This window comes from Sylvia atricapilla, chromosome 30 (genome assembly GCF_009819655.1).
Source record: "Sylvia atricapilla isolate bSylAtr1 chromosome 30, bSylAtr1.pri, whole genome shotgun sequence".
In the NCBI taxonomy this organism is placed as follows: domain Eukaryota; kingdom Metazoa; phylum Chordata; class Aves; order Passeriformes; family Sylviidae; genus Sylvia; species Sylvia atricapilla.
Genome location: NC_089169.1, coordinates 578,750 through 606,737, shown reverse-complemented (window position 1 = coordinate 606,737; position 27,988 = coordinate 578,750). Strand labels below are relative to the sequence as shown.

Here is a 27,988-nt window from a genome sequence, read left to right as displayed (position 1 = left end):
AGAGTGACACTCCCATGCCTGCACTGAGCACGGGGAAGAGGACAGGACAGATTAATCCCAAGTAACTGGGAACTGGCCCAGCTGAGCCGAGTCAAGCAAGGATGAGACAGGGATGCAGGGAGACAGATGGTTGTGCGCATTTATTTTCCTTTGATAAAAATGGTGTATGCAAATTACACAGCCATGGAGGCTCCTGGGAAATACCACCCTGCTGGTCCTGGGGAGTCTCTTGGACAGTAGGAACATCCAAACACATCAGAATGGAAGGGGGGTGGAGGATGGATCTAAACTGGGAAGAATATGAACTTCAACATTTTCCAGTGAAGCGAAAAGACCGTTAGCTTATTTTTCCATTTCCTTTTTAGTTTTCACACTTGTAGAAATGAGCCCACTGAGCACAGGAGTCAATGACCCTGCACACTTCTGACCAGGAACCACACAACTTGGGCAGAAACACACCTTCCAAACACCCTCTTCTACACAGCACCTTCAACTCAAGCTCAAGAACAGCACACCTGGTCGCTGTACACCCCTGGGCTCCGTTACACCACCCCCAGCATGTAAAGAGGCCACACTTCAAATGCAGGTTTTGCACCCATTAATCCTCTACCAGGAGATCAGAGGCACCTGTGAGTGAGGGACACAGGCTCGGTTCATCCCAGGAAACATTAAGACAAATGACATCAGAAATTCTCAGGTAATTTCAATTTTTCTTTTGATCCATTCCCAGTAAGATGCTGAGAGAAATAACCAATCCCCAAACTTGGCTCAATTTTTTAAATATTTGCCTGAAAGGAGGGCTAGGGGAAGGAATCATGTACAGTTAAAATCAAGCTACTCAAAACACAATCATTCAGGTAAGTAACTAGAAGTATCGCCTCTACCATCTAGAGAGAGAGAGAGAGAGAAGAGTGTCTGAAACAGGGCATATTTAGGAAAAAATACACATCTGAAGTCTCTGTGGCCACGATGAGAACTGGAATCCACATACAAGCCAGTTAAAGAGCATTTCAACATGAAATCTTAACTTAGTAGGAAGGTCAAGGGTTAAGCTGTATCTTTTTGTTTTAAATACATGGACAGCTGTCAGATATGAAAATGATGGCGGGCTTTCCGGAAAGATCCCCTGTGCATGTGTATGGATGCATGTGCTGACGTCTGTGGAACAGCAGGACAGAGTTTAGGAAGGCTGGGAGCCCAGCAGTCTCTCGATAGCGGCGTTGATGTCTCCACCAGTGGCGATGAGCGCCTGGAGATTGGCCTCACGGTTGATGAAGCCCATGGCGTTCAGCTGCTCCAGTTGCTGTTGGAATCGCACTTCGGGACTCTGCACCTGTGAGGAAAAGCACAGAGACCTTGGAGAGAGACCAGAGAGCACAGACAGCATTTCAACACAGGCAGTGCCAGCAGCCACAGCTGTGCAGGAACCTCGAGCTCAGCTTCAGGCTCGTGTGGGGACAGTCTTCATGTCCCCCTGGGTGGTGGCACAGCAGCTGCACCGGAGTCAGTCCTGGTTCGGTACTGACAGTGGCAGCAGTGCAGGGAGAAGAATCCCAAGCACGCTGAGCTTAAACCTCTCAAAGGGTTCAATACCCCAAAAAGTCAGCCAAACCCCAAAACCAAACCTGGCCTAGAGCACAACAGTCACAAGAGACTGTTGGGGACCACATCCTCTGAGTGAGGTGAGGTGGGAACCCCCCTGGAGACCTCCCTGCCCGTGCCAGGTTCTGCTGGGCGCTACGTACTTGAGAGCTTCCTCCGGCCAGCAGCTGGATCATCTGCTGCATGAGCTGCTGTTGAGGGTTACCACCCCCAGCTGGAGAGGCACTGGCCGGCGTTGAAGCAGAGGGAACGGGGTTCTCCGGGATTGTGCTTCCTCCTGTGGAGGACGGGGGCATCCGGGGCATGCCAAAGGAGCCGAGGCTGCAGAGGAAGGCAGGTCATGCTCAGGGTGACACCAGCATTCTGGGCACCCTCTCAGAGTGGGGCAGCAGGGCAGCCAGCAGGCGAGACCAGGCTGGCTCTCACTGAAGGCCCTGCTACAGGGCAGTTTTGAAAACTGAACAGGCTGGATCCATGTTCTGGTCACACATGGCACGGGGAGTGGGCAGAGCTAACAAAAACCTGCAGAGAACTGCTTTGATGGAGCATGACCCATGGTGACAGTGAGCAGAGAGCTGCCAATAGATCAGCCTGCCCCAGCACACCCACCCAGCCTTATGTCTGTTTCTGTCCATCTCATACTGCTCTCCAGAGATAAAGTTCTTGAGTTCAGTCCACACCAAATGCAGCACACAAAGGATGGGGGAAGGACCAAGTGCGTTCCAAACCTTTTCTCCAAAAAGAAAGGGTCAAGGACTTCCCAGTAAAGCACATGCAAGCAGCAAGTGCTAATTAGCTGGCTCAGAGGGGCCTGCAGGCACATAGCCGCACAAGTCCCCATGACAGAGCATCCTAAACAGACCTCCCAGATGAATCCACAGCCAGTTCTACCTGCTGATACTGGGGACAGCAGTAGTTCTGGCTGCATGGCCCTACTCTGGAGCACTCCATACCTTGGCACTAGTCCGGGGGCCTCCGTCTGCAGTGTCTGGAGTCCCTGCTGGATCTGGAGCAGGGCCTGCATGGCGCGGGGGTTGGTGAGGATGGACAGGGAGTCCGGATTCTGCATCTGGGGACCAAGGCAGAGAGACACCACGGTACCAACCAGTGAGAGCTCAGGCAGCCAGAGCTCCACCACTGTCACACCTGAGCCAGCGCCAAGCCGCGCCTCTTGCCTGCGGCCAGCGCCAGCCTTCGTGTCTGGATCCTCCTCCGAGGCTCCAGACTGCAGGGACACTCACAAAGTTCACATCAGGTTTCCTAGATGAACTGGGTGAATCAGATTAGAACTGGGGACACATGCCTTTGGACTCTGATTTACCTGAGAACCAGCTGCTGTAATTTTTGTAAACTCAACACAGTGAGAGACTGTCTACACAGGGGTTCCAAGTAGCTTAACAAGCCTGATCTGGAGTCCACCTTTCAGTAATTCAGATGAGTTAATTCAGACTACCTTGTCTAACCAAGTTCTTCCTCTTTGTCTCCCCTGTGCAACCCCCTTCCTTACTCAGCCCAGACCCCCAAGCCCACATGCTTCCTAGTGCACTCAACCAAGCAGCTGAGATCCTGCCTGTCCCACAGTGGGGGAAGAAGCTCTGGAGCCAGGGCCTGAGGGCAGCACAGGGCCAGCCAGAGGCCTTTACCTGCTGCAAGAAGACAGGGAGCTGAAGGCGGAGCTGTTCTTGAAGCTGTGGATTCCCAGCAAAGAGGGGGACATTTACCATGATCTAGCAAGAGACAGCACATGTAGGTAGGGTCAGAGGGTTGCTGCCACTTGCTGTTAAACCCTATGCAAGTAAGCCATGAAGAACAGGTCAGTCATGGGGCCCCTGACTCCCTCCCTGGGCTTTCAACATGCTTCCCTGCTAAGGGGGGTCAAAATGCTCAATTCCTGACAGCAGTGTTGAACAGGGGCCAATTGGCCACAGGCAAAGAGAAGGGTCATTCCCATGTCCTTTTGAGAGCCACCTCTTGTGTTAAGGGCTCTGCAAACACACACGGCTCAGAGCTGGGGCTGTTTCAGCCTATTGAGAAATACAACTAAACTGTGTATTCACTCTGCTCCAGTGTCTGCGGGAGGAACCAGTCCTACCCCAGCAGCAGATTGACCTCACACTGAGCTCTCGGCCTGCCTGGCAACATCAGACAACTGCAACACTTTTACCTGTGCTGCAAAGTCCGGGTTCTGGGCAAGAGTTTGCATCATGCTCCGCATGTACGGGGCAGAGATCATATTCTGCATCAACTGAGGGTTTTCAGAAATCTGCTGCAGGAGTCCTTGCATCTCTGGGCTGTTGAACATGCCTGCAAGGGGAAGGGAAGACAAAGGAAAACCCCTGATGAGCCTGAGCACCACTGCATTGCCTGAAACACAATGTGACAGGCGACAGCACTGCCTGTACTCTATTCCCACTCTAGCAGTGAACATGGCCGTGGACAGCCATGGCAGTGCTCTCCTGACCACTCTCCTGCTCTTGAGAGCTTCAGGGACAGCAGAGTTCTCAAAGGAACTGTCTGACAAGTGCATCAGAATAATTCAATTGTGTCTTCAAGTAGGCTAGACCCACTCCTCTGGATAACAGCCACAGACAGGGCCCGAATGCCAGGAGGAACTGGCCCTCCAAGGAAGCCTGGGTGACCTGCTCAGCCAGCAGCACCCTCGGGCTCCTCCCTTACGTACCAGCACCAAAACTGGCAGCATTCAGCCCGAAGGGGTTGGATACAGTCGGGGTGCCCTGGGTGGTTGCCGAGCCCGTGCTCCCTTCACTGCTGGGTGCCTGACTCTGGGAAGCAGGGGGTGTGGGGCTCCAGGGGTTTGGCAACGGCTCTCTGTTCTCCGTCCGCAAAGGCTGAGAGCTTGAGCTGTCAGAATTCCCGGTCAAGGAAGAGAAAGGATTGTTGCCAAACTAGGGAGAAAAAAAAAAAAAAAAAAAAAAAGCAACAGATGGAATCAGTTAGTCCCAGCAGACCAACCCCTGAGCAAGCTGGGGAACAGCCGATGATATTTAGCCAAGTCCAGAATTTGCTAAACATGTGCCATGATCCGCCTCCTGAGAAATCTGCAATCCACAACACACCTCACTCAGAAAAAGACCAGGCACAGGAATGGCCACAGCCCCAGATTCAGCTCCCAAACGCCCCTGTAAAATCAGCACCCGGACATACCAGTAGGTAATGCTGGATTGGAGTATGTCTGCACCGCCCTCTGCAGCCAGACCTGTGCTCCCTCCTCCTACACTACCAGCCAACTGGATCTGAGCCAGCCCTATTCCGAAGCCGTCGGGCTCCAGCTAATCCAGGGAGCAGAGGGCTGTGCTAACAGTGACAGGTTCTGCCTATCGGTCAGGGCTGGCTGGCACCCAGCCTGCTGGGGGACTGGAGGAGCCACAGCAGGCCTCTCTGACACCTCAACCCCTGTCACGAGAGGCACTGCACCATGTTCTCCAGCCAGTGCTTGCACTGAAGTGGGAGGATGAAGAGCCACGCTCTGGGAAAGCTGCCCCCTCAGCACAGGGGACAGGGAAAGACCCCTTTCTCACACTATGCCCCACTCACAGGAATGCAGCCATACCTGCTCCCTGGCTGCACTAAACATGGGTTCCTGGATATCCGTGTACATCCGGCGCAGGGCATTGTATCCTCCTGGAATGCTCTCGAGGTTACTCAAAGCACGGTCCTGGTTCCGCATCATCTCCTGCATCATGGCAGGGTTACGAGCCAATTCCATCGTCTGGGAGAGGAAGGAAAAGGTGGAAAGCTCAGGCTCATATGCACCATGAAGGGCCAGAGTGGATCAAGAACCCGGTCAGCAGGCAAGCCCTGAAAGAGTTAAATCTCAGCTTCCAGGAGAGAGGATAATTAAACCCCATTCACAGGCAGAGGGCAGAGAGATCATTTATCCAAGCAAAGAGAGCCCAGAGATCCAGGCTCCTCCTCAGCCTTGATCAGCTCTCTTCCTTTTCAGCCTCTGTTCAGCTCAATGAGACTGTTCTGTTCCTAAGCAGTATCAGGACATCCGAACATCTGACACCCAAATGTTCCCACTCAGACTGGATGGACTACATACAACTGGGAAGGTGGATTCTTCCACCCTCTCCAGACTTTTGATGGGTCTCCTCTGAACAAAGAACATCATGTCTCATTTGAGGAACTGCTTAAGTACAAATTATTAACAATTTAGTCCTGAATCTCGGGAATTTCATATATGGCCTACACAGTTGAAAGCAGAATAATCGAGAAGCAGATGGAAAGTAGGCCCATTCAGCACAACCCTCTTGACAAGCCTTCCCAGGAAACAGCAAAGTCCTGTCAACAGCTATTAACACCCAGATTCTCACTGATCCCTTGGGATTCCCTTCCAATGAATCTTTGGTCTTCCAGACAGCCACTCCTCTTGGACACGGGTCCTCTCTGTTCTGAGAAAAATGGGAGCCCTCTGGGATCCCAGTCTACACTCGGGATCCCCACTGACACAGGTAATGAAACACTCACTGTACAGCTCTGGAGTCTCTACGTAATCTGTCAAGAGAACTAGAGAGATAAAAAGAGCTTTTGCAGTAGCTTCACTTCTCCAGCACTGTTTTTACTCCCATTCCTGAATCACAACACAGTAGCCTTGTAGTCAGCATGCTAGGAAAATCCCAGCATCCCTTTTTTCCCCAATAAACCAAGGTTTCAACAGCTCTGAAAGGGAGATAAGAGTTGCAAGGATGTGAGTTGAGTAATCAGTATTCGCACAACTCAAGACCACCATCTGCTTGTGGGGAGCTCACAGCAGGAAGGAAGAGAGCTCCAAAATCACTGTTCTGGCATTCTCACTCTTCCTCTGCAGTGCAGACACTGATGCTGGTCCACAATGACTCTCCTCAACACTCTTTACTGAGCCCTGGCGTGACTCACCTGCCTCATGAGCTCTGGGTTATTGAGCATGTGGCTTATCTCTGGATTTCGTTCCATGAGCTGCTGCATCTGGGGATTGGCCATGATCATCTGCCTCATGAGGTCAGGGTTAGACATCATGTTCTGCACCAAAGGATTCTCCATGATCTGGGAAAGCATCTCTGGGTTGGACATCAGCTGCCGCTGCATCTGCTGCTGGAGCTCCATGAAGTTGGCAGAGCCCATCCCAAGGTTGCCCAGCCCAGTGATGCCACCGAAGCCAGCTGGAGAGGGGACAACACACAGGAAGAGAGGCGTGAGTCAAAAACTGCCAGCAACTGCAAAAGAGGACAGTCAGCTGAACTGCATTCCTACAAATCCAGGGGTATCCTTCATTCCTACGGTGGCCAGCTCTAAGTAAAGACATCCCTACACACACACACTTCACTAAGTGGCATTACCTTGAGCAGAGACACAGAGGTGTGCCATGGGAATGACTCATGCGAAGCCCATGGCAAGCAGAGACAACAAGAGAGGTCAAGAACCCCAGCTTCTTGGGTGTAATCTCAGAAAATTCCTCCTTCTCACAGCCCCACTTACACAGGATGGATGCAGCACTGTTGGGGCCTCCGTCTCCAGGACCTCCCACGGTTCCTGACCCACTGCTCCGTCTGCTGCCACTCCCTCCGTCCGGACCAGCACTGCTGGATGTGGAGGGCTGAGATGGGGCAGCAGGAGAAGAAGGGGTTGCAGTGGGGGCAGAAGCAGCACTGGGGGCAGAAGCAGATGTTGAATCTTGGACCCTGCAAAGGATAAAACGTATTAAACTCCTGGTACCCAGGGTAGGGCACGGGGAGTCCTCTGTGGGGACACACGATGTGTACCCCCATGATGATCAGGCTCCCAGCACACCAGTCCTTCCTACAGCAGCCAGCCCCAGCTTCCATCCCATCTCTGCTTGCACTGAACAGCTGTCCTCCATCTGCTGGAATCTCAGCCTCCCATCCTGATGCACTGCAGCCCCTGACACATTGTCCTGGACCACGCAGAGCAGCTGGACTAGTCTTACCCTGAGCTGTATCCAGCTCTTCCTTGAATCCCACTGAACTATTTACTGCAGCCATATCCTGGAGCAATGAGTGTGCTCCAAACAGGAAAATCCTTCTGCTGCTCCCACAGAAAACACAGGAGGTTACAACAGGACTAGTGCATGGGGCAAACAACAATGTTCACTTCTGAATATTCCTATCAGTGCTTCTGGGGCAAAAAGAAGCATTAGCATTACTGTACCAAGAGGGAAACTGAGGCATGAGCCGGCCAGCAAAGCCATGGAATGGCTGTCTCACAAATCCATGGAATGTTTCTGGCCAGCTTGGCTCCAAATTCCTAGCTCTGCTACTGGCTGCGTCTTGATGCAAGGCTCCTGCTTCAACACAAGTTGTCTGGAGCTTCTTTAAACACACCCACACAGACACTGTGCTGTAAGCCACCACACAGCAGGTGCTGGACATCAGCTTTGCTGAATTCACTGACCCAGGTTAGTACCTTGTTACCACAGTTACTCCTCAAGAGTGTTACAGGAATTTGAAAGAGAAGATTTTTCTGAAGCCTTTGTAGTTACAATAGTGAGTCCTGGACTAGTTTTGAAGAGCTTTCATTAAAATTTCACTTTACTCACCTCAACAATATTATTATACCTCTAACAACAAGAACAATGATTTCCTGATTTTTTTTCCCAAACCAAGAATAATTCCTTTTCTCTGCCTCCTCTTCCTTTTTCAGTCTTCTAGAACTTGAAAAATCAACCCTGAAGGTCCCTGTCCACTGTCCAGACTAACGTGACTGCTGCTGAAAACCACTGGCCACTGAGAGAGGCAAAGAGTGGGGAAGCAAAGCAAATGGGAAGCTGAACAAGAAAGGAAGAAGGAACCTAGAGAAAGGGCACTTGGTTTCTTCAGCCTGTTCTCACAGGAAGAGACTGTAATGTCTTCAGTAAGCACTTATCTAGGACTATTAGCAGGAGAAAAAATGAGCAGCCCAGGACAGCTCTGATTCACCCTTTGAAATGGTTCACCAATACCACACTTATAGTGGAGACAGCAGAAACAGCACCAGGTTCTCAGGCTACCTGGAGAGGCAGAATCCAAAAAGAGGCCACAGAACCTGACAGTACGCTTCTTTGTGTTTGTAAAAAACAGGTGGGGAAAAAAACCAAAAAGGAACTCCCCCTCCCCCCCCCATCTTGATTAATGCAGCTCTCCCAGAGGACAGCCAAACTGCATAGAGACATAGTCCTGGAGCCCCCTGGGAGCTGGGGCACACTGCCATCAGAGCCAGAGGCACGGCTGTGAAGGGCCAAGATCAATGAAATGTGGCTGCAACTAAAGCACAGCAGCTGTTCCCAAAATCCTTCCATGTCCACCATCCTTCTGGGAAGAGCTAAACCCACAGGAGCCTCAGGTCAGCCCTGTGTCCTGTTCTCAGTCTGAGGTCTGTGGTGCATATGAGCCACATCCCCACTGGGAACGGCCCCGAGTGCACCCACAGCACCACACGAGTGAACCCCACAGTGCCCTGTGTCCGTGGGTGCACAGCCTGAGCCTCTGCACACTCCCGATGTGGAGCAGCCCCTGTCTGCCCCAGCCTGTGCAGCTGTGCCTCCAGGGGCACACAGGTGTCCCACAGGGCTCCACACACCATGTGCCTCCTGTGGCGCCTCGGAGAGCCTGTGCACAGACTCAGAGCTCAGTATGCAGCAGGTGACAGAAAACTCAGGTATTGGCTTCTACAGCAACACAAATTCACTGGGAAAGTAATTCCTTTTATCAGAAACTTCTTCTAGAACTTTTGCTGCTTTGCTAGAACCAGTATCCATTTCTGATGGATTCTTCCAAGGCACACACATGAGTAATGTTAAAGGGTACCAGCCCCTCCCAGTACCTGCCATACACCATCACAGCTGTGTCATTCATCCATGGACAGGTTAGGGACAAACCCCATTGCTGCAAAGCACAGCTTGGGCAGGGAAAGCTCACCAGGATCATCACAATCAGTTACTCCCATTTGACCCCAGCCCCTCCAAGACCAAACTCTTACTTCTGCGGAGTCTTAATGACCAAGTGAACAGTGAGCCCATCTTTGATCCCATGTTGATTCAACGTGTCTCCATCCTTCAGGATCTTCCCAGCAAAGATCAGAACCAGCTGATCCTGTTTGGCTTTAAACCGTCTAGAAATCTCTTCTTTGAACTGAAAAACAAACAGAGCATTTTTCAGGCGAAGAATTTGTACCAGTAACATAAAGCTCCAGGGATCACATCCACTCTGGGAACAGCACAAGGAACTGACAAGCCCTCAGAGCCTATGAAGGTACCACACAGTCACCAGTTGCTGATGATGTCTGAGGTGTTAATGAAAACCAAAACAAAGCAAAGACAAGCTCTGAAATCACAAATTATGGAGTAAATCTCAGAAAAAAATAGAGCCATTCCCTCAGAAGAGCTAAAGGCTTCCAAAACCAGACCAATTGTGCTTCAAACCTAACCCAAACACACCATTTATCCTGAATTACTGAACTGGTTTCATCTGCTCATTTGAGTTTTTTTCGTAAGGAAAGCCAAACTCTGATTTAATACAGGACAGAGCTCTATGGAAAAGGGAATAATCCTTTATCAGCCAATGGAAATAAACTAGGTCTTGTCCAATTCCTATTTCTGCAACTGAATTCCCTGTGAGCATGCCACGGAGTATGGACACCTCCTCCTTGCTTTGTGCTGTGCTGGGATTCACACCTGCAAGCAAGTCTCTCACTGCTGGCCCTGCCTGGGCATTCCCAGATTGATTTGGAGGAAATAAATCCTTGCACTTGGAAAACACAAACTACAGGGAATTCAGAGGAGAAGGCCAGGATGGAGAGTGAAACACATGCCGGTTCCAGAGCTCTCACCCTTTGCATCAGAGTCTAAAAACACGGCTGGGCACAGTATAGCCCTGGCCCAGATCACCCTGTCTGTGTCTCTCTCCACACAGCTCTGTGTTCCTCCTCACACAGCTCCGTGTCTCCCCTACAGCTCCGTGCCCTCCCCACACAAAGCCCTCACTCCACACCCCCTGTACCAATGGGTTCCCCGCATGGAAAGGATCAGGAGGACCACACGTGGACAGCCCCTGCCCACACCATGAACTGCTGCCCAGAGATCCCTTCCAGGCCCTTCACACGCCGACCTCGTGCCCTGCAGACAGCCCAGCGCAGAGCCCATGACACCTTGTCCCAGTGGGCATCGCCACTTCCGCAATACCAGGACCAGCCCCAGAGCCAGCCCCTGCCAAACCCAGCCTTTGCTAACCCCAGCTCTTGCCAATCCCAGCCCTCTCCCGCTCCCGAGCAGGTGCAGAGCCTTCCCCCAGCCCACCGGTGGAAGGGCCCATGTTTCCTCTCCTCCAGCTCATCCAACGTTGTCCCTGAACATCTGCCCGGCTCCTCTCCCCTCGCCCGGGAAATCTGCCTCCAGAGGAGTCTAGATCTACGCCAGGACTCCCAGATGTCCCCCCAGCAGCCCCCCACGCACCCACGCGGCTCTGCCCAAAATCCCAAAACCTTTCCTACACCTCCGCTCGGGGAACAACTTCTCACGCCGCCCAGCCCACGGCCCAAGCCCCCAGACCCCACCCCGGTCCTTCACACCCCTCCCACTGCCACCACCCCCAAAGCACCTCTCCGAGTCCCTCAACTATCGTGGTTTCGACACCTACGACCCCTCCCACAGGTGAGCCCCCTAGACCACCTCCTGCCCTCGGGACTGTTTCCCCTTTAAAGCCCTCCAGCACCTGCCCTCCTTCAGATCTCCCCGCTCCTCCCCACCCTGGCTCCAGCAAGGCCCAAAGGCCCGGGGTCCCCCGAGAGGCTCCGAAGCTAGCCTCAGCTCTGATCCGGGTCTCCCAGAAGCCCCCCGGACCCTCTGACCGCCCTTCAGCCCAGAGCCCCCTTCGCCCGCTCCTCACGCCCGCCCGAAATTCCTCCGCGGCCCCAAACGCAGGTCCCTTCCCAAAACCTCCTCACGGCACTCCTCGACCCCTGAGCCCCCTCAGCCCAGCCGCCCCCGCCCCTCAACAGCCGCGACAGCCCCCCTGCAGGCCTCTCCGCCCCCCCGGCCTGCCCCCGCCCCCACCTCGCGCACGGAGGCGCCGTCCGCGATGACGATCTCCTCCTTGTCCTTGGGGGTCTTCACGGTGACGCGGATGAGCGCTCCGCCAGGCCCTGCCTGCCCGTCCCCGCCGGGCCCGGGGCCGGGGCCGCCGCCACCGCCGCCACCACTCGGCTCCGCCATCTTCGTCGCCCGCCGCCAGCCGGAGCCACCGCCACCACAGAGAGGCGGGAGCGGCGCCACACACCTCCTCGCCGTGCCACAGCGCCCCCGGGCGGCCCGGAGGGACAGCGGCAGCGCGGCGGCGGGGGGCGGACAGAGAGGGGTGGGGGCTCACAGGGGTGGCGGAGGCAGAACGGGAGCGGAAAGAGGGGGCCAGAGCCCGGGGAGGACAGAGCGGGGAGAGGCTGCTGCCCGCAGGGCCCCACCGCTGCCCCCAACGACCTCCCTTTCACCGGCCCCATCCCCGATCCCCGCGGACACCGAGGGCCCACGCCTGCCCCGTGCTCCCTTCTGCTGCCGAGGTCCCTCCGGAGCCCCGGCCCGCCCCTCCCACGGGGACACCGGCGGGGCCGCGCCGGGACTACAGCCCCCGGGATGCTCCGAGGCGGACGCGGCCCGGTGCCGGCCCCGCCCGCCGCGGCCCCACCCCCGCCCCGCGGTGCCGGCGGTGGCCATGCTGCGGCCCAAGGCCCTGACGCAGGTGCTGAGCCAGGCCAACACCGGCGGCGTCCAGAGCACGCTGTGAGTGCGGGAGGCGGGCGGGCGGGGAGCGGCTTTCCCCGAGCGGAGCCGGCGGGCACCGGGCGGTCCCTGATGCGGGGTGACGCCACGGCGGGGGAATGCTTTCCCTGCCCGGGGATGTTTTCCTTGTACTTAGCCCGGCAGATAATGCCCCTGTCCGTGCTCCAGGGGATGCTGCCCCTGCCCGGAGATGCTGCCTACCATTCCCCGTCCCTGCCCCTGCCCTTGTTCCTGCCCCACCCAGATCCTGTCCCTGCTCCTGCCTGTGTCCCTGCGCCTGCATCGGGCATGCTGCTCCTGTCCCTGCCCCAGGGATGCTGCCTGCCCACAGACGCTGCCTGCGTTCCCCCTGCCCGCCTTTTCCCTGCTCCTGTCCCTGCCTGGGGAAGGCGAGGAGGCCTTCCAGGGGCAGATGTGAGACAGGCCACATGCCCTGCGTGGTGCTGGGCCTGTGCACAGTGTGTGGGGCCGGGGCCTTGCACCGTTCCCGATGTCTGGTGCTGGGATGCCTCGTGCATCCCTTGTGCAAGGGCCATGCTCAGAGCTGGGGCCATGCACAGTGTTTGTCCCCCAGGCTCATGCCCAGCCTGTGGCAGGTCCCACTGCTTCAATAGACAGTCACCAGGCCCTGCACTGCCCTGCTCGAGCCTGGGGCCACTGCTGAGCTTTCTGGCTTTGAATCCTCCCCACCCTGTGCCAAACCCCTGCAGAGTGGCAGTGTCTTGGGGAGCAGTGCTTGAGATTGGGTGAGGGGGATTTGCTCTACCCCTGGTACTGAAAGGGAGTCTGGTGTTAGAGGCATCAGTTTGCCCCGCTGTTTCTTTCCTAGGCTATTGAACAATGAGGGGTCCTTGCTTGCCTACTCGGGCTACGGGGACACTGATGCCAGGGTCACTGCGGCCATCGCCAGCAACATCTGGGTGGCCTACGACAAGAACGGGCACCAGGCGTTCAATGAGGACAACCTCAAATTTATCCTCATGGACTGTATGGTACGTGGGGCTTGGGCCTGCCCTGCCTAGGGACCTGGCTGTGCTGCCAGGACCGTGCCGGGGGTCCAGGCCAAGCTGGGGTGCAACAGGTGCTGTTTCTTCCTGGCAGGAGGGGCGAGTGGCCATCACACGGGTGGCAAACCTGCTGCTCTGCATGTATGCCAAGGAGACGGTCGGATTTGGGATGCTGAAAGCCAAGGTAATGCTGGTGGGGAGGTGGCTGGGGGGTCTGCAGGGCTGCATGCCTGCTTTGGTGTGGGAAAGAGCTCTTGAAGAGGATTGGGATGGAAGGGCTGGAGGAAGCTGCTGTGCCTGGGACACTCTTTGCATCTTGCAGAGACTCCTCTGTCCCCCGTGCCTGCCCAGGCACCGCATCACACCTTTTTAAGGTTCTAAACTGAAATATAAATGACAATAAGCAAGTGGGCAGTGGGCACACAGGTTGCAAAACCCATCTGAGCACGGCTCATGCCATTCTCTGCTTGCAGGCACAGGCGCTAGTCCAGTACCTGGAGGAGCCGCTCACGCAGGTGGCCGCATCGTGAGCATGCAGTGGAGGGCTCTCAGTACCACTGGGCCCCGACACAACCACCGTCACCATCACCCAACGTGGGTTGGGTGTGAGTGGCCCCATGGGCGTCCTGGAGCTCTAGTGTGGTCTTAAAAATAAGGTGTCAGGAATACAAAAGCTGGGGGGAATAAAAACGTGTTTGATGCTCGTGTTCATTGCGTCTGTTGTTGGGGGAGCTGAGGGGTAACACTGCTCCGCTGGGCTGCAGGTGCCCATTGCCCTGGGGAAAGACAAGAAGTTGCAAGGGGCTGTTGTCAAAGGAGAGGGGTTACAAAGGAGCTGAGCCCCTGCACAGCTCTGCTGGTCACACTGGGATAGCTGGGAGTGGTGGGGGCTCCTTCCCGTCCCTATTTCCCTGGCTTTCACACGATGGCAGCAGAGGGGAGGGAACATTCACAGCGGCGGGAGACGAGCTGAGCGAGGGTTCTGCTCCTGGCACAACTGCCCTCGCTGCCCTCCCACCCCACAGTGCCCTGCTCTGCCCATGCTGTCTCGGTCTGCTTTTGCTGCCAGCGCACCACACGCTGCCCTGCTCTGCCCAAGCTGTCCCAGTGTGCCATCGCTGCCCTCGGTGCCATCGCTCCCTCGGTACCATCGCACCCGTCCCCTCCCCACGCTGCTCACACTGCCCTCCCTGCTGCCCGTGTTGCCCTCGCTGTCCTGTGCGCACTGCCCCAGCCTGCCCACGCTGCCCTCGCACCCCTCCCTGCCCATGTTGCACACACTGTTTGTGCTGTCCGCGGTGCCCCAGCCTGCCCCGCACTCAGGATAAGGTCCTGGCTCCTCCTCCAGCCACCCCGTGACGGTCTCAGGGGTGACACTACCTGCCCAACCTGCGCTGCGACACCCAGTCCCACCCCTTGAGTCAACCGGGCGCGCTGTTGCGAGCTCGGCTTCTCTGGCCGCCGCTGTCCCGCACCCTCCGCGCTCCCCTGGGCCCCCTTCGGTCCCGGCTCGCTCCCCGACAGAGAGGAACTTTTGGTCGCTCCGTCTCCTCCCTCGGCGCCTCCGGGAGCCCGGCCCGCTCCGGCGTCTGCTCCAGGCTTGGCACCGGGAAGGAGGAAACTCAGGGCGGCCCTGCGAGGGCAGGCGGCAGCCGGGGCGACATGGGCAGCCCTGAGGAGGACTATAACTTTGTCTTCAAGGGTGAGTCCTGCGCTCGATGAGACCCCTCCCCACTTGGCCAAAAGGGGTGGAGCAGAAAGCCGGGATCTGCGGGGAGGGAACGAGGGTGCCCATTCCCCAGAGGGGCTGTGTCCTGAGCTGGGACGCTGTTGACTATCCCTGCAGCTGTGATGGGCACCGGGAGCTACGGAGGGTCAGGTGACTGGGGAACAGGCACCGACCACTGACAGCAGTGAGGCCAAGGCTGCCGAGCAGCGCCAGGGTCCACAGAGACCCGGGGAGATCCATACTCACCCCAAGGCTGCAGGTGTGCAGCGGCAGGCAAATTGCTGTTGTGGGATGGGGCGGCTGTAAAAGCTGGGGCTGAGTGTGTGAGACGTAAATGCCACGAGAACCTTAATCCCCGAGAGCAGTAGGCATTGAAAAGTCATTTGCTGTGGTGACCTGGGCAGTGGCACATGCAAAGACTATGGGTGTCAAACCTGAGCTGGAGAAATGAGGGCACAGCCTCACACCTCCCTTGCTGAGCTCCTTGGGCCCACCTGGTCTCTGCCAGGTACCATTGGCTGGAATCTGCTGGAACTCAGTGCTCCCTTTGGGCAAGTGGAGACAAGCTCTGGTGTGCCACCCATCCTAGGTGCCCACTGCAGCAGGGTGACCCAGGGCTCACCAACATCCTTGCCCTGCTCCTGCTGCCCAGATCCCGGTAGCCATGACCCCCCCTGAACAGCTCTGGGGCTGCACCAGCACTAGAGAGCACAGCTGGGCTCCCACAGGGACCTGTGTTTGCTGAAGGAGTGACCACACTAGGGGTTAAACCCACACAGTTGCCCAGCCTCTGCCACCTGTCTGGGGTCATTGGACAGCAAGTGATGCCCATGCAACCAGTGCTGGTAGCTGGGGCAGTCCAGTGGGATTTCTCCTTCCTTCCACAGTTGTCCTGATCGGGGAGTCTGGGGTGGGAAAAACAAACCTGCTCTCTCGTTTTACTCGCAATGAGTTCAACCATGACAGCCGCACCACCATTGGCGTGGAGTTCTCCACACGCACAATCCTGGTGGGAGACGCCGTGGTGAAGGCTCAGATCTGGGACACTGCTGGACTGGAGCGGTACCGCGCCATCACTTCAGCGTAAGGATGGGAGGCCTGAAATCCGTGCTTCTCCTGGGGCTTGGGTTCAGCCCCATGGGTGAAGATGCTATGGGGGGCGGTGGATCTGGAGCATGGAATGATGATTGGGTTCTGTCATAGGTATTACCGGGGGGCTGTGGGTGCCCTGGTCGTGTTTGATATCACCAAGCACCAGACATACGATGTTGTGGACCGCTGGCTGAAGGAGCTGTATGACCATGCTGAGGCCAGCATCGTTGTCATGCTGGTGGGGAACAAGACTGACCTCGCACAGGCTCGAGAGGTGCCCATGGAAGAGGCAAAAATGTTTGCAGGTACAGGCTGGCACCCCACCACAGGGCTAGGGTCTTGAGAGTCTCCCCAAAAGCATGGACCTGCACTGGAGGCACCTGAACATCTCTAAAGGTGCTCCAGATTGGAGCCATGTCCTCACTGGGGTCTGCATCATCTCAAGGGGCTCCTCTCCTTGCAGACAACAATGGGCTGCTGTTTGTTGAGACCTCGGCACTGGACTCCACCAATGTTGAGGAAGCATTTGAGACCATTCTGAAAGGTACAGGAACTGGTGCTGTGGTGCAGCAGGGTCCCTGGGCATTGCAGGGTCCATTTCCCAGGGATGCAGGGCTGGGCAGATGATGTGCAGCACTTTTCTCCCTGCTCCACTTAAGCTATTTTGGGTTAGTTTCATGAGATCTTTTGGTGGTGTCTTTCTGGCTGCTTTGGTTTTCAGCCTTTGGTGCTGGGCTTTTCACTCCCCACACATGAAGCTTTGTTCTCATGGCCTCTGGGCATCCCTGAAGCCCCAAGGGCTGCTTCTCCCCCATAATCTCCAGTCTCCTTCCTGTTGTGCTGGGCTCATGACTTGGTGTCTCCAGCATGCTGCCAAACCGGCTGTGGGGACCTGGGGGGCCAGGGATGGAGTCCAAGAGCAGCTCTCCAGGAATGGCAGCCAGCAGCATCTGGGCAGTGAGGTGTGCCATGCTGTGCTGAGCCATGCCAAACCATGTGGTGCTATTCTGTGCCATGCTGTGCAGTGCTGTGCTGAACCAGCCTGGCCCGGTGAGCTGGCAGCCCCAGCACAGGGTGAAGCACTAATCCCAGGTTGGGCAAGAAGAAATTGCCCAAGCACAGGGTGTTTCCCAAGTGCCGTAGAGATGCAGCCTGTGGGAGCTGCTCCCTTGTCACTCCTCCAATCACCCCTCTGCTGCAGAGAGGGGAAGGAGGGCCACTGGTGTGCCAAGCTGCGGGTGAGCAGTGGGGGCTGCATGCTTGAAGCTGTCCCTGCTTCCTCAGGGGGCCTTGGCTGACATACTTCTTCTTTGGCAGAAATCTTCTACAAAGTGCAGAAGCAGAAGCAGAGGAGCAGCCAAAGCAACACGGTGTCACTTGCCAGCGAGAACCCTGCAGGCACGGCCCCAGCACAGGCAGAGAGACGCCCGTGCTGCGTGGCCCTCTGAGCCCACCAGGTCCCTGGGAAGTCCCTGGGAACCCCACAGCCCTGGGACACACCAGTAGCCACCAGCACAGGCTATTGTCACCCTGCCTGCACTGCCACCCCTGTCCTGGTGCAGTGGGCACCAGCAGTCTGGACAGGGGCCAAATTCTGCCATAAACAGTGAGAAGCACCAGTTCCAGGAGCTCTTCTCTCTCGGTTTCATTTTTGCTGGGCCCTGAGTAGCATCGCCACTGTCACACACCTTCTGGAGCTGCAGGGCAAAAGGACCAGGATACTCCTGGGGCACCTCTGGGGAAGAAACCAAGAGGTTCTGGGCAGGATCATGCCAGCAACAGGAGCCTCTCTGATTGCCTCTGGCCCTGGGGTTTCTCCAGTAGGGCCACCCAGTGCTGTGCACTGAGGATGCAGCTGACCAACAGGTGTCTGTCCCACCAGGGACTGCCCTGGAGTTGAGCCAAGCCCTACAGTGTGAAGTGGCAGCACTCAGCCCTTGGCTGTCTCATCTCTAGACATCTGTCCCATCCCTAGACATAGGACATACATGGCAACAGGACCAAGCAAAGGTGCCTGCTTTGGCAGGACAGAGCATGGCAGGACAGGGCTTTGGCACAGGGCCCAGTGCCATGGGGCCAGGAGCAGCTCTGTGTCCAGCACGGGCGTGACACAATCATTAAAGGACTTGTGAAATGCAGGTTTACTGAGCTGGAATTCCTGCGTGTTTGTGGTCGACGCCCTGGATCCCCACCTTCATAATGTGCTGAAGATCATGGCCTCCAGATCAGCCCATCTGGATGCTACGGGTCCCCTGTGCTCCCCCCTACTCTAATACCATGGGCCTCCTGCACTCTCTCCCATCCTGAAGCTAGGTTCATCCTGCACCCCCTCCCCCCCTAAAGCCACGCTCCCCCTGTGCCACCTCCCCGTGCAGCCTTTCCCAGTTTAGGTCCCCTGTTTGAACTTTATCAGTTCAAACTATGACACAGCCTCTGCTAGTTATCCGAAGACCCTTCGGAAACGGGATCATTCCTGCCGGATTCTCCGTGTCTTCACTCGCTTTCCCTTTGCACCACGCCAGACGTGCCAGCCCAGCTCCACGTCACACCCACGGCTCTGCGTGGAGCGCGTGGCCGTCACTGTCCCCATCGCTGTCCCATCACAGCACACACAGGTAGTGGCCTGTCCCCGCCGGTATGCAGCATCCCTTCCCCCTTACCTGGCCCAGGTGAACACACCTGAGTGCTGACGGGCGGCCTCGGCCGCCAATGGGTGTGGAGCAGGAAAGGCTGTGGCCACCAATGGGTGACAGGGGACAGCCCCTGCCAGGGCTGCGTACGGCCCGGAAATCCCAGTTGGCCCAGTGGCAGTCGGGCTGTGGTGCCGGGCGAGATGCGGGGCAAGGACGATGAGTACGATTATCTCTTCAAAGGTGGGTCTGCTGGCCGGCTTACGCTGGCCGTGCCTGTGCCCGGCCTCGGGCTGGCTCCAGCAGCGCCCTCGGCGTGGGACCGGGGGCTCCTGCTGCGATATAATGCTCACTTCTCGGGATGGGGCGGGAAAGAGGCTTGCGGTGTTCCACCGTGCTGGGAAGGAGAGTGCATACTGGTGAGTCTGGGGTTGAAGTGCTGCCGTGGTCGGAGGGGTTGCTAGAGCTGCTCTGATGGTTTGTGGTGCCGATGCTCTTTACTGCTGCGGGAGGAGGCTGGAGCCCGCAGCGTCCTGAAGCGGTGGCTCTGGCGATGGCAGGGTGGTGGTCCCGGGGCTGGTGGGGAAGGCTGGTCCGTGGGACTCTGTGGGTGCCGTGTTGGCCCCTGAGCACCCGTGGGTGCTCTGCTCTGTGGCAGTGGGTGAAGGGAGCACATCTGGGAGCTGAGAAATGAACCCCAGGAGACAAAGCCGTGCTGGTCCCCAGCTGCAGTGGAGGGAGAGAATCCAGGGCTCCGGGCTTGTCCTTCCCGGTGCTGGTCATGCTCTGAGCTCACTGCTGAGCACAGGGTGGGTGGGGGACAGGGACAGGCTCTTGGAGGCACAACGTTGGCATTTCTGCCTGTGGGAGCCCAGCATCCCCATGAAACACCCCCATCCCTGTGCATGCCAGGCTTCCCTGCAGTCCCTGCTGTGGCCAAAGCAGGTGCTGGGGAAGCAAAGGGACATCTTGGCAGTGCCACAGCCTCCTGAGCCATAAAATCCAGGGTGTGAGCTCACCAGTGGGTGGCTGTGAGTCAGCCTGCCCACAAGGCCCCGAGTAATCCTAGCCACCGACAAGATGTAATTCCAGCCAGCAACGTGCTGGTAGCCCCTGGTTCTTTGCATACCTCCCCTGGCCGCTGCCCAGGAAAATCCTCCTCCCTGGAGTTAGTCTGGGACCTGGTGAGGGGGAAACTCTGCAGCTGAGTGGTGCCTCGAGTATGATGCCCAGGCAGAAGCTCTCCCAGCTGTTTTGTTCTGCACTTCCCACCTGGTGCTGTGCTAGCTGTGTGGCTCTGAGGGAGCTTCGGCACATGGTACTCCTGTGTCTGTCCATCCCCTGTCATCCCACAGCACCAGGGCTGGGAGCAGCTCACATGGGCTCTTCATTCCCCTCCTGGGTCTCATGGTGGTCTCTGGAGTTCTAGAGAACTCAGTTTTCAATGCTAGGGCAGCTCATCCCTTCCAAAATCAGAGCAAAGTGAAAGAGGAATGCAGTGTCCAAGAGCATGGAGCTGGGCTAGTGCTCCCAGGGTCCAACAGCTCTGCAAGCCCAGCAACTTCCTTGACAAAAGGGATGTTATCACAGCTGGAAGCAGCATTAACCCGAGTTCCACTGAAATGGGAGCATCAGTTGTTGCAAAGCACAATGCATGTTCCAGCTGTGCAAGTCCCCGATGCTGCTGGAGGGGCTCAGAATGGCTGAGGAGCAGCTCTGGGCATGGCTGCTCCTGCAACCCTTCCTTGGGGCCCTGTGTGGAGCTCCAGGCTGCTCCCATCCCTGCAGTGGGACATGGTGTGACAAGGATGTTCGGAGGCAGTGAGGACAGAATGTGTCAAATGCTTTTGTGCCTGGGGTAGGGTATGCTGCTCCAGCTCCTCAAGCCATTCAAGCTCAGGGACATGGGCCTCATCACCCCCACAGGCTGCAGGACCCTGCACCACCCACCCTGCATCCCTGGTGTGGTCCAAAGCCCTCTGGAGCCTGCCGTGGAGCATGGCATTGCCAGGATGGGGACTGTGGCAGTTGAGCTGGGGAAGTAGCAATTTCCTGTTGGTATAAAACCAAGCTCAGATCAAAACTTTGAAGCTGGGAGAGCAGTAATGAATCTGGCTTGCCACTGGCCTGCATTTCCTAATCTCTTGTCCAGGGTAGTCAAGGCTGTTATGGTCCTCTCAGACCTCCGTGCAGTGGGCAGCAGCTGAGAAGTCTCCCCAGCAGCCAGGCAAAGCTGGGGGGTGGGGGAGAGGGATACTGCCCCTCTGCTCCACTTTGGTGAGACCCCCCTACAGAGCTGCCTCCAGCTCAGGCACCCCTCAGCACAGGAAAGATACGGAGCTCCTGGAAGAAATTGAGAAGGCCACAGAGATGCTCCAAAGGCTGGAGCCAGGCTGGGAGAGCTGGGGATATTCAGCCTGTAGAAGAAAAGTCTCTGGGGAAACCACAGAGCCCCTTCCAGTGCCTAAAAGGGCTTCAAGGGAGCTGAAGAGGGACTTTGGACAAGGGCCTGAAGGGATAGGACAATGGGGAATGGCTTCCCACTGCCAGAGGGCAGGGTTAGATGGGATATTGGCAAAGAATTCTTGGTTGTGAGGGTGGTGAGGCCCTGACACAGATTGCCCAGAGAAGCTGTGGCTGCCCCATCACTGGAAGTGTTCGAGGCCACGTTGTAAGGGGCAGGGAGCAGTGTGGTCTAGTGAACCAAGGGATGGAAAAAAATGGGCTTCGTGGTCCCATCCACCCAAACCATACTGTGATGCCATGGAGAAGCCACCCTTCCCTCATTTGCTATTTGCTGGCTGTCCTGGCACAGCCATTGCCAGCAATGCTCCAGGTGCCTTCCAGCTTCCCTCGGTGATTCTAGAGAGTTGTTACACTTACTGCTGGGCTTCCTGGTGCCAGGCTGTTTGCTGTCTGCCCTACACTGAGGGTTTTGTCAATAGGGTGGCTGCACTGTTGCAGGCTTTGCACGGTGCAGAGAAGCCATGTCTACGAGCTGGAGCTGGTGAGAAGGGGTTATCCATGACATGGAGCAACATCCTTACAGGATGGTAGCTGCTGAGCCTTGGCTGAGTGTAACTCTGCCTTGCTGAGGCTCCCGCAGTGTGTGGCATCCCAGTGGCCCCTGGCTGGTACTGTTGTTGTTCCTGTGTCCTCCCCACCGTGCTCACTGGATGGCTGTGACCTCAGCCCTGCTGTTGTCCAACCCTGGTGGGGAGACATGTCCCACAGGTGGGTAAAGAGAAGTGTCTGAGTACACATGGAGAATGAACAGGATTGGCAGTGAGGGAATGAAAAATAACTTAAAAAATAAAACAAAAAACCTGTTGAGTTATAAACTCAACAAACTTGACAGGGGAGGTGTGCGATAAAGCTCCCCAGAGCCTGTTTTACCAGGTTTTACAGGAACCAGCCAGATCTGGGACAGGCAGAAAATGCATTTAACCCACACCCAGGATGGGCTGGACCAGCAGCAGAGGAGGATGCTTCCTTTCAAACCATGTCTTTAAGTCCTCCAGTGTGCCTTCAGGGTGGGCAAGAGGAGCCCCAGCTCTGCCTGGCCTCTGGCCTGGCTCTCCCTGCACAGCTCCTGACCCAGGTTTTCTGGCCATTTTGGGTACATCGCTGCATACGGTGCTTTCCCATCCCCAGGGACAGAAACTTCTGGCAAATTCCCAGTGATGGCAGGGATTTTCTCAGGGGTATTTATAGGCAGCAGTGATGCTGCTAGGAGGAGTGGAGGCAGCTGGTCCTGCTCTGCTTCACCCCTCACCTGTCAGCTTCTCCTGGATGAGATGGGGCCTGGATGTGCGGGCGGGGAGGGGGCACTGGGGAGATTCCCATCCTGGCAGGCTGTGGGGTGGGTGGCTGGGGGAGCTGACACTATATTTGTGCCCCCCAGTTGTGCTCATTGGGGACTCAGGGGTGGGGAAGAGCAACCTGCTCTCGCGCTTCACCCGCAATGAGTTCAGCCTGGAGAGCAAGAGTACCATCGGGGTGGAGTTTGCCACGAGGAGCATCCAGGTGGACAACAAGACGGTGAAGGCTCAGATCTGGGACACAGCCGGGCAGGAGCGGTACCGGGCCATCACCTCAGCGTGAGTCTCCTTGCTTTCAACCTGTGGCACTTGCCTGTGGCCCTGCTGTGACCCTGTCCCCTCGCTGTCCCCCAGGTACTACCGTGGGGCGGTGGGAGCTCTGCTTGTGTATGACATTGCCAAGTACCTGACGTATGAGAACGCAGAGCGCTGGCTGAAGGAGCTGCAGGACCACGCTGATGCCAACATTGTCATCATGCTGGTGGGCAACAAGAGTGACCTGCGGCACCTGCGGGCTGTGCCCACCGATGAGGCCAGGAGCTTCGCAGGTATCTTCCCCCATCCTGTCCAGTCCCATCCCGTCTGGCTGGAGTTCATGGTGCTCACGTGAGCTCACACTGTTCTTGCAGAGAAGAACGGGCTGTCCTTCCTTGAGACGTCTGCTCTGGATTCCACCAACGTGGAGACAGCTTTCCACAACATCCTCTCAGGTAAGGGGCAACCAGGAAAGGGAGGAACAGGAATAGAGATGACTTTTGACATTGTGTCTACTCAGGACACCGCTGGGGGCTTGGTTGTACTGGGTGGGATCTGGGTTGGAATCCTGCTCCCCTGGATGGGGAGACGTGGGATTTACACCCCCGGAGCTGCGTGTTTGTGGAGGGAGCAGATACCCCACCGAAATACTTATCTAAACAATTTTTTCACTTCCCCTCTCTCTCTGCTGGCAGAGATCTACCACATCGTGTCCCAGAGGCAGATCACCGGGCAGCTGGAGCCAGAGTTTGGCCCCTCTACCACCATTGAGCCCATCCGGGTGCTGCCCACGCAGCAGGAGGGCCGGCAGGCGCCCTGCTGCCAGAACATCTGAGCTCCTGGGATGCCCCCACCTTGACCCCCCACCACCCAGCACATGGGTGGCATCATAAGTCTCACCCTCTACCTCTACTGCTCAGGGAGCTACCGCCGCAGCTCCCTGAGCAGTGCAGGCTGGCGGCTGCTTTTGTGTGCACCATCATCCTGCCTGGATGGTGCTGTGCCTGTGTTTATGTAGGACCAACAAATACGGGGCAGGGAAAGCATCAGGGTGTCTCCTCCCTCTTCCCAAGGTTAGGGGCATGCCATCCCCTGTGCCCCTGCTCCCTTTAGCCCTGAAGGCACAGCTGCTGGGTGACTGGGTGGCAGTGAACAAGCCCAAACATGGTGAGTCCCTGTTTGGTGATGCCCTGTGTGCAGCCCTGTGGGATAGGTGTGGAGGGGGACACTGGGTGCAACCTTCTTCTGCCTGGTGAAAACAGCAGTGATGCGGCTGGTTGTGCCCTGCCCTGTCCCTGCAGCACTGAGAGCTGGGAGTGCCTCTGAATGCTGCTGGGGCTATCCAGGGTGGGGTGCGAGGGTGACACTGTTTTTGTGTTGTGACCCACTCCCTGTGGCATGACCCAGCAAAGGAAAAAACTGCGACTCTTCCATGGAAGTATGGGAGCAAAGCCTGGGGGGCCTTGGCCTTTGGGAAGCCCCAAGGAGAGGACAAAGGGGGACCAGGGATTTGGGAGGCTGAGGGTAACAGCAGGGATGAGGTGCTGAGGGTGGGCACTTCGTCCTTCTGCACAGCTCCCTGTGTGGGAGCCAGTGTCAGCACTGGGGACCTCTCAGCTCCAGCTGCAAGGACCCCCTGGCAGGGCTTGGCCCTTCCCTGCTTGAGTGTTTGGCCACTGTGGCTGGTGGCTGCATGGCTCAGCTTGGGGACACGCCACCAGCGGGTGGAGTGTCTGCTGTGGCAGTGGTCTTGTCCCCTGCCTGGGGAACAGCGGCCACCCCTCAGGGTGGGTGTCACCCAAGATGCTGAGACAGATTGTGCTGAGCCTTGTGCTGCTGTCAGGGGCGATTGGCAGGTGTCAAAGAGGGGTGCAGGTGGGAAACCCTGCGCCACTGAGCCAGTCCTGGGAGTGTGGCCCCTGTCACAGTGTGGGGTTTGGGGGGATCCCTTTGTCTCCACAGCTGCCCCCGGTCTCTGCATCTCACTTGACTGTGCCAGTAGGATCTGGGACAGGGTTCCCCCTTGAGGCATGATTTTTCAATGAAACAGGAATTGAGGCAAAATACCCAAATAAAGCTGCTGTTGAAGCCTTTTCTCCCTCTGCCAGGTCTTTCCTTCAGGCAAGAGCAGTGCCAGCCCCACATGGGGCAGCTGGGAAGTATCCACAGGCAATGAAGGCTGAGGAGGAGGAGGGTTGGGAGGAAGGTATGACTGTAGTTTGGGAAAGGGGAGGCCAGAGGGGAGAGCTTGAGATTCAGGATTAGAAGAACAGGTGGGATCCTGCTGCTGGCACAGGGGCAGTGCAGGGGATGCGCAAACGGGGAGCAGAAGCAGCTGCACCATATGGGTGCCCCTTTTTATCCACCCATTGTGCAGCACCTTAACCTTGGCTCCAGGGACACTGTGTCCCTACACCATGGCACTGCCCCCTCCAGAGGCAGCCTCATCCCTGAGCTGGCCAGACCCTGGGTCAGACTACAGCTGGGGGCTGTCCCCAGGTGAATGGTGGCCACTGCCCCACGGGCTGCACTTTACCCCATGCCCACCTCACCTGGCAAAGCCCTGGCAACACGCAGACCAGCTGGAGCTGCCAAGCACCACCTCCTCCCACACCATCTGCCCACACTAAAACACGGTGCCAAGAGGTGATGTCAACCCCACCGGCTGGAGAGGTGGGCATATGGGGGATGGATGCTGCTCCACAGAGGGACAGGGCTGAGCCAATTGTCCCTTGGGCCTCCCTGCCATTGGACATGCCATCAGCCAGGCACTGGCATAGACGCACAGGATGATGAGTTCATTTAGACTCATGGAGACACTCTTGGCCCAGGCAACTCAGTTTTGTTCCAGGCTTTCCAGTTTTCAGGTGTTTTTAGCTGGGATGAAATGTGGCACAGGGTCGCCCACGAATGTGGGACTGCTAGCACCAGCAGCTGCCCCAGGAGGCTCATCATCTCACAACTGCTTTAATGAACCCCAAGAAGTGCTGCCAAAAGCATGGGACTGGTGGGAGATGCAGAAGGGGTGGCAGAGGGAGGTCCAGCCCCACTGCCCTGGAACTCAGCCCAGCAGTGTTCTCAACCATGGCTCCTGGCCCTTCCTGAACTGTGAACAAACACAAACCAAGAGCAGATACCAGGTTTCTTAAGTAATAATACTTTAATAAAATTAAGTTCTTAATGTAATTTAGCACATTTAATACATTAACCCTTTCCCTTCTTTGTTTTCTACAAGTTGTGCAACATCATTATTTTAATTTTATTTTATTTTATTTTTTTCCTTCTCCCATTACACTATATGCCTCAAAACTCAGACAACAAGCCTAACTCTACTTCTATGTTCGGTTATATCTCTCTCTCAGGCCTTCATTTTTGTGTATCGCCAGAGAGATGAAAATACCTGGATGGAACATGTGATCGGTTTCCAATAGTAACAATCCCGACTACAGGTTTCCTATCATGTTAAAAGAAAAGAGGAAAAAAAAAAAAAAAGCCAACACAAAATAATAGGAAATGGACTTTGAATGGAAGGGCCCCACAGGTGGCATGGCCGGCAATGGCCAGGCCACTCAGGGCCAGCTGGCTCAGCACGAGGTGGCAGTACCATGGAGCAGGACCGTGCAACAGCGCCCAGACCCAAGGGAAAGCGGATACACACAGATTTTTACATTAGTCTGAAGTGAGGATGAGAGGAAGCACATGTGATGCTGTGTAAGCAAAGCATGAAGGGCTGGGGAGGGCTGTGCTGACCTGGGTGAGTATCAATGAGATCAGCTGCTCTGGGGACCCCGTGGCTTGGGTTTCATTTTAGCATGTCTCATGTGAGAAATGCCATTGGAGTTGGCCTGCCAGAGTCCCAACAACAGCAAGCTGGAGCCTGAATCTCCTTGATACCAGGGCAGAGCCAGAGGAAGTCCTCTGCAGCCCCACAGGCTTCTGACTTCGAAGTTGGATGCCAGGGGCCTGCTCTGGGCATTTCTGGGGAATTCCTTGGCTTGCCTGGGGCTGGGATCAGAGCTGGCTCTGCAGCAGTTGCTAGACCTTCCAGTCTGGGATCCGCCAGCACTCGTGCCCATTGCCTTTCATGTTTGCTTAACACCGTTTTCTAACTCAGGAGCAAACCCCATATTGCAAAACAGGATCCAGCCCCTGGTCCTATTTCCCCCCCACTTTTTTAAATGATTATCTTGAAGAGAATTCATTTAAAAAAAGGAAGAAAAGAATGTTTATGGTTTCACAGATAAGTAAAACAGCCTGTGACCATGTCTTGTGTCCCAGCTCCTGGGAGCCAAGAGCAGATCTCAACAGCCACACCACACTGCTATGTTTCACCGCTCCATTTCTCTGCAGGTTGTTTCAAGAGCATCATCATAAGCCCAGAAAGCACATCCTGCTGTCAGCAACCCGGTGCCACCATTGGAGGGGGAATTCATTTTCACACAGACAGTAGTGGAACTACTCCAGATTTTACATTAGTGTCACTTTACTGGGGGTGACTTTCAATTTGCTCCATTAGCAGCCCTGAAGCGATGCTGGAGCAGATCCAGCGGGGATGCCGCAGCCTGCCAGGGCTGCAATGACTCCAGATTCCAGCAGAGTAACCCAGTGGAATGGGGGAGTCACACGGGAAGGAGGCAGGAGCTGCCCAACCTCTGCTGGCACGGCACAGGCAAGCGAAAGTCTGCCTAGCAGAATTCCAGCTGAATTTTTCACTGGGTCAACCGACAGCAGAACATGACTTCAAGTTTCTACAGGATGTGAAAACCCACACTAAAACACAGAGATTCCTCCCTAACATCCTAGAAAGGGTTTTGGAAGAACCAGCCCATGCTGGCTCTGCTGCCACCAGGGACACCTTGCTGGGGCTCAGCAGAGGTAGGATGGGACCCACCATCTGTACACAAGTGACGATAAAGTGCATCCACTCTCCAGTCCAGGGCACCACTGTACAATGTCCACTACTGACGCTTCTTCAAGTATCAAATAAAAAAAATGAGGTAAAACAAAACTGAAAGAGCAAACAGGCCGCCTCACCACCCCGGCAGGGAAGGACCAGGCGCTTGATTCCGCCAAGCATGAACCCCCCT

At 56.2% G+C, this 27,988-nt stretch overlaps 4 protein-coding genes across 8 annotated transcripts in view; 3 read left to right on the top strand and 1 right to left on the bottom strand.

The window, feature by feature from the left end:
• Positions 1 to 113: 113 nt before the first annotated feature.
• On the bottom strand, positions 114 to 11,857 carry UBQLN4 (ubiquilin 4). 3 transcript variants are annotated; one of them, XM_066337902.1, is made up of 11 exons: positions 11,648 to 11,856; positions 9,577 to 9,728; positions 7,081 to 7,283; positions 6,502 to 6,764; positions 5,174 to 5,332; positions 4,283 to 4,508; positions 3,767 to 3,906; positions 3,246 to 3,329; positions 2,556 to 2,671; positions 1,746 to 1,923; positions 114 to 1,333 (listed from the first exon to the last, which is right to left on the bottom strand). In XM_066337902.1, exons 1-11 carry the CDS (start codon positions 11,804 to 11,806, stop codon positions 1,181 to 1,183), a joined length of 1,833 nt encoding a protein of 610 aa, XP_066193999.1. In that variant the 5' UTR covers positions 11,807 to 11,856; the 3' UTR covers positions 114 to 1,180. The 3 variants fall into 3 exon arrangements, with proteins under 3 accessions (XP_066193999.1, XP_066194001.1, XP_066194000.1); XM_066337904.1 differs by lacking the exon at positions 1,746 to 1,923 and having other exon boundaries at positions 11,648 to 11,857; XM_066337903.1 differs by lacking the exon at positions 3,246 to 3,329.
• A 382-nt stretch (positions 11,858 to 12,239) lies between these two features.
• On the top strand, positions 12,240 to 14,081 carry LAMTOR2 (late endosomal/lysosomal adaptor, MAPK and MTOR activator 2). The gene is made up of 4 exons (XM_066337996.1): positions 12,240 to 12,367; positions 13,197 to 13,359; positions 13,469 to 13,558; positions 13,848 to 14,081. Exons 1-4 carry the CDS (start codon positions 12,300 to 12,302, stop codon positions 13,902 to 13,904), a joined length of 378 nt encoding a protein of 125 aa, XP_066194093.1. The 5' UTR covers positions 12,240 to 12,299; the 3' UTR covers positions 13,905 to 14,081.
• A 541-nt stretch (positions 14,082 to 14,622) lies between these two features.
• RAB25 (RAB25, member RAS oncogene family) overlaps positions 14,623 to 27,988 on the top strand; it is a 71,891-nt gene continuing 58,525 nt past the window's right edge. The window contains exons 1-5 of one of the 2 annotated variants that reach the window (XM_066337995.1): positions 14,623 to 15,076; positions 15,991 to 16,186; positions 16,307 to 16,500; positions 16,659 to 16,739; positions 17,513 to 17,652. In XM_066337995.1, the coding sequence (XP_066194092.1) occupies positions 15,037 to 15,076; positions 15,991 to 16,186; positions 16,307 to 16,500; positions 16,659 to 16,739; positions 17,513 to 17,643 (642 nt within the window). In that variant the 5' untranslated portion in view covers positions 14,623 to 15,036 and the 3' untranslated portion in view covers positions 17,644 to 17,652. Of the gene's footprint in view, positions 15,077 to 15,990; positions 16,187 to 16,306; positions 16,501 to 16,658; positions 16,740 to 17,512; positions 17,824 to 27,988 lie in introns of those variants that run through there. The other variant, XM_066337994.1, reaches the window with a different exon arrangement.
• On the top strand, positions 18,985 to 24,633 carry LOC136373058 (ras-related protein Rab-11A-like). Of its 2 annotated transcripts, none has more exons than XM_066337993.1 (5): positions 18,985 to 19,068; positions 22,730 to 22,925; positions 23,001 to 23,194; positions 23,276 to 23,356; positions 23,597 to 24,633. In XM_066337993.1, exons 1-5 carry the CDS (start codon positions 19,029 to 19,031, stop codon positions 23,734 to 23,736), a joined length of 651 nt encoding a protein of 216 aa, XP_066194090.1. In that variant the 5' UTR covers positions 18,985 to 19,028; the 3' UTR covers positions 23,737 to 24,633. The 2 variants fall into 2 exon arrangements, with proteins under 2 accessions (XP_066194090.1, XP_066194089.1); XM_066337992.1 differs by having other exon boundaries at positions 23,276 to 23,491.

Coding starts and splice junctions, on each gene's coding strand:
- LAMTOR2 (XM_066337996.1), top strand. CDS start 12,300: ATGCTGCGGCCCAAGGCCCTGACGCAGGTGCTGAGCCAGGCCAACACC. Junction 12,368..13,196: donor GGCGGCGTCCAGAGCACGCT/GTGAGTGCGGGA, acceptor TTTCTTTCCTAG/GCTATTGAACAATGAGGGGT. Junction 13,559..13,847: donor TTGGGATGCTGAAAGCCAAG/GTAATGCTGGTG, acceptor CTCTGCTTGCAG/GCACAGGCGCTAGTCCAGTA.
- UBQLN4 (XM_066337902.1), bottom strand. CDS start 11,806: ATGGCGGAGCCGAGTGGTGGCGGCGGTGGCGGCGGCCCCGGCCCCGGG. Junction 5,333..6,501: donor ACCCAGAGCTCATGAGGCAG/GTGAGTCACGCC, acceptor TTCCTCTCCCAG/ACGATGGAATTGGCTCGTAA. Junction 3,907..4,282: donor TGCTGCCAGTTTTGGTGCTG/GTACGTAAGGGA, acceptor TTCCCCTTGCAG/GCATGTTCAACAGCCCAGAG.
- LOC136373058 (XM_066337992.1), top strand. CDS start 19,029: ATGCGGGGCAAGGACGATGAGTACGATTATCTCTTCAAAG. Junction 19,069..22,729: donor GTACGATTATCTCTTCAAAG/GTGGGTCTGCTG, acceptor TGTGCCCCCCAG/TTGTGCTCATTGGGGACTCA. Junction 22,926..23,000: donor TACCGGGCCATCACCTCAGC/GTGAGTCTCCTT, acceptor GCTGTCCCCCAG/GTACTACCGTGGGGCGGTGG.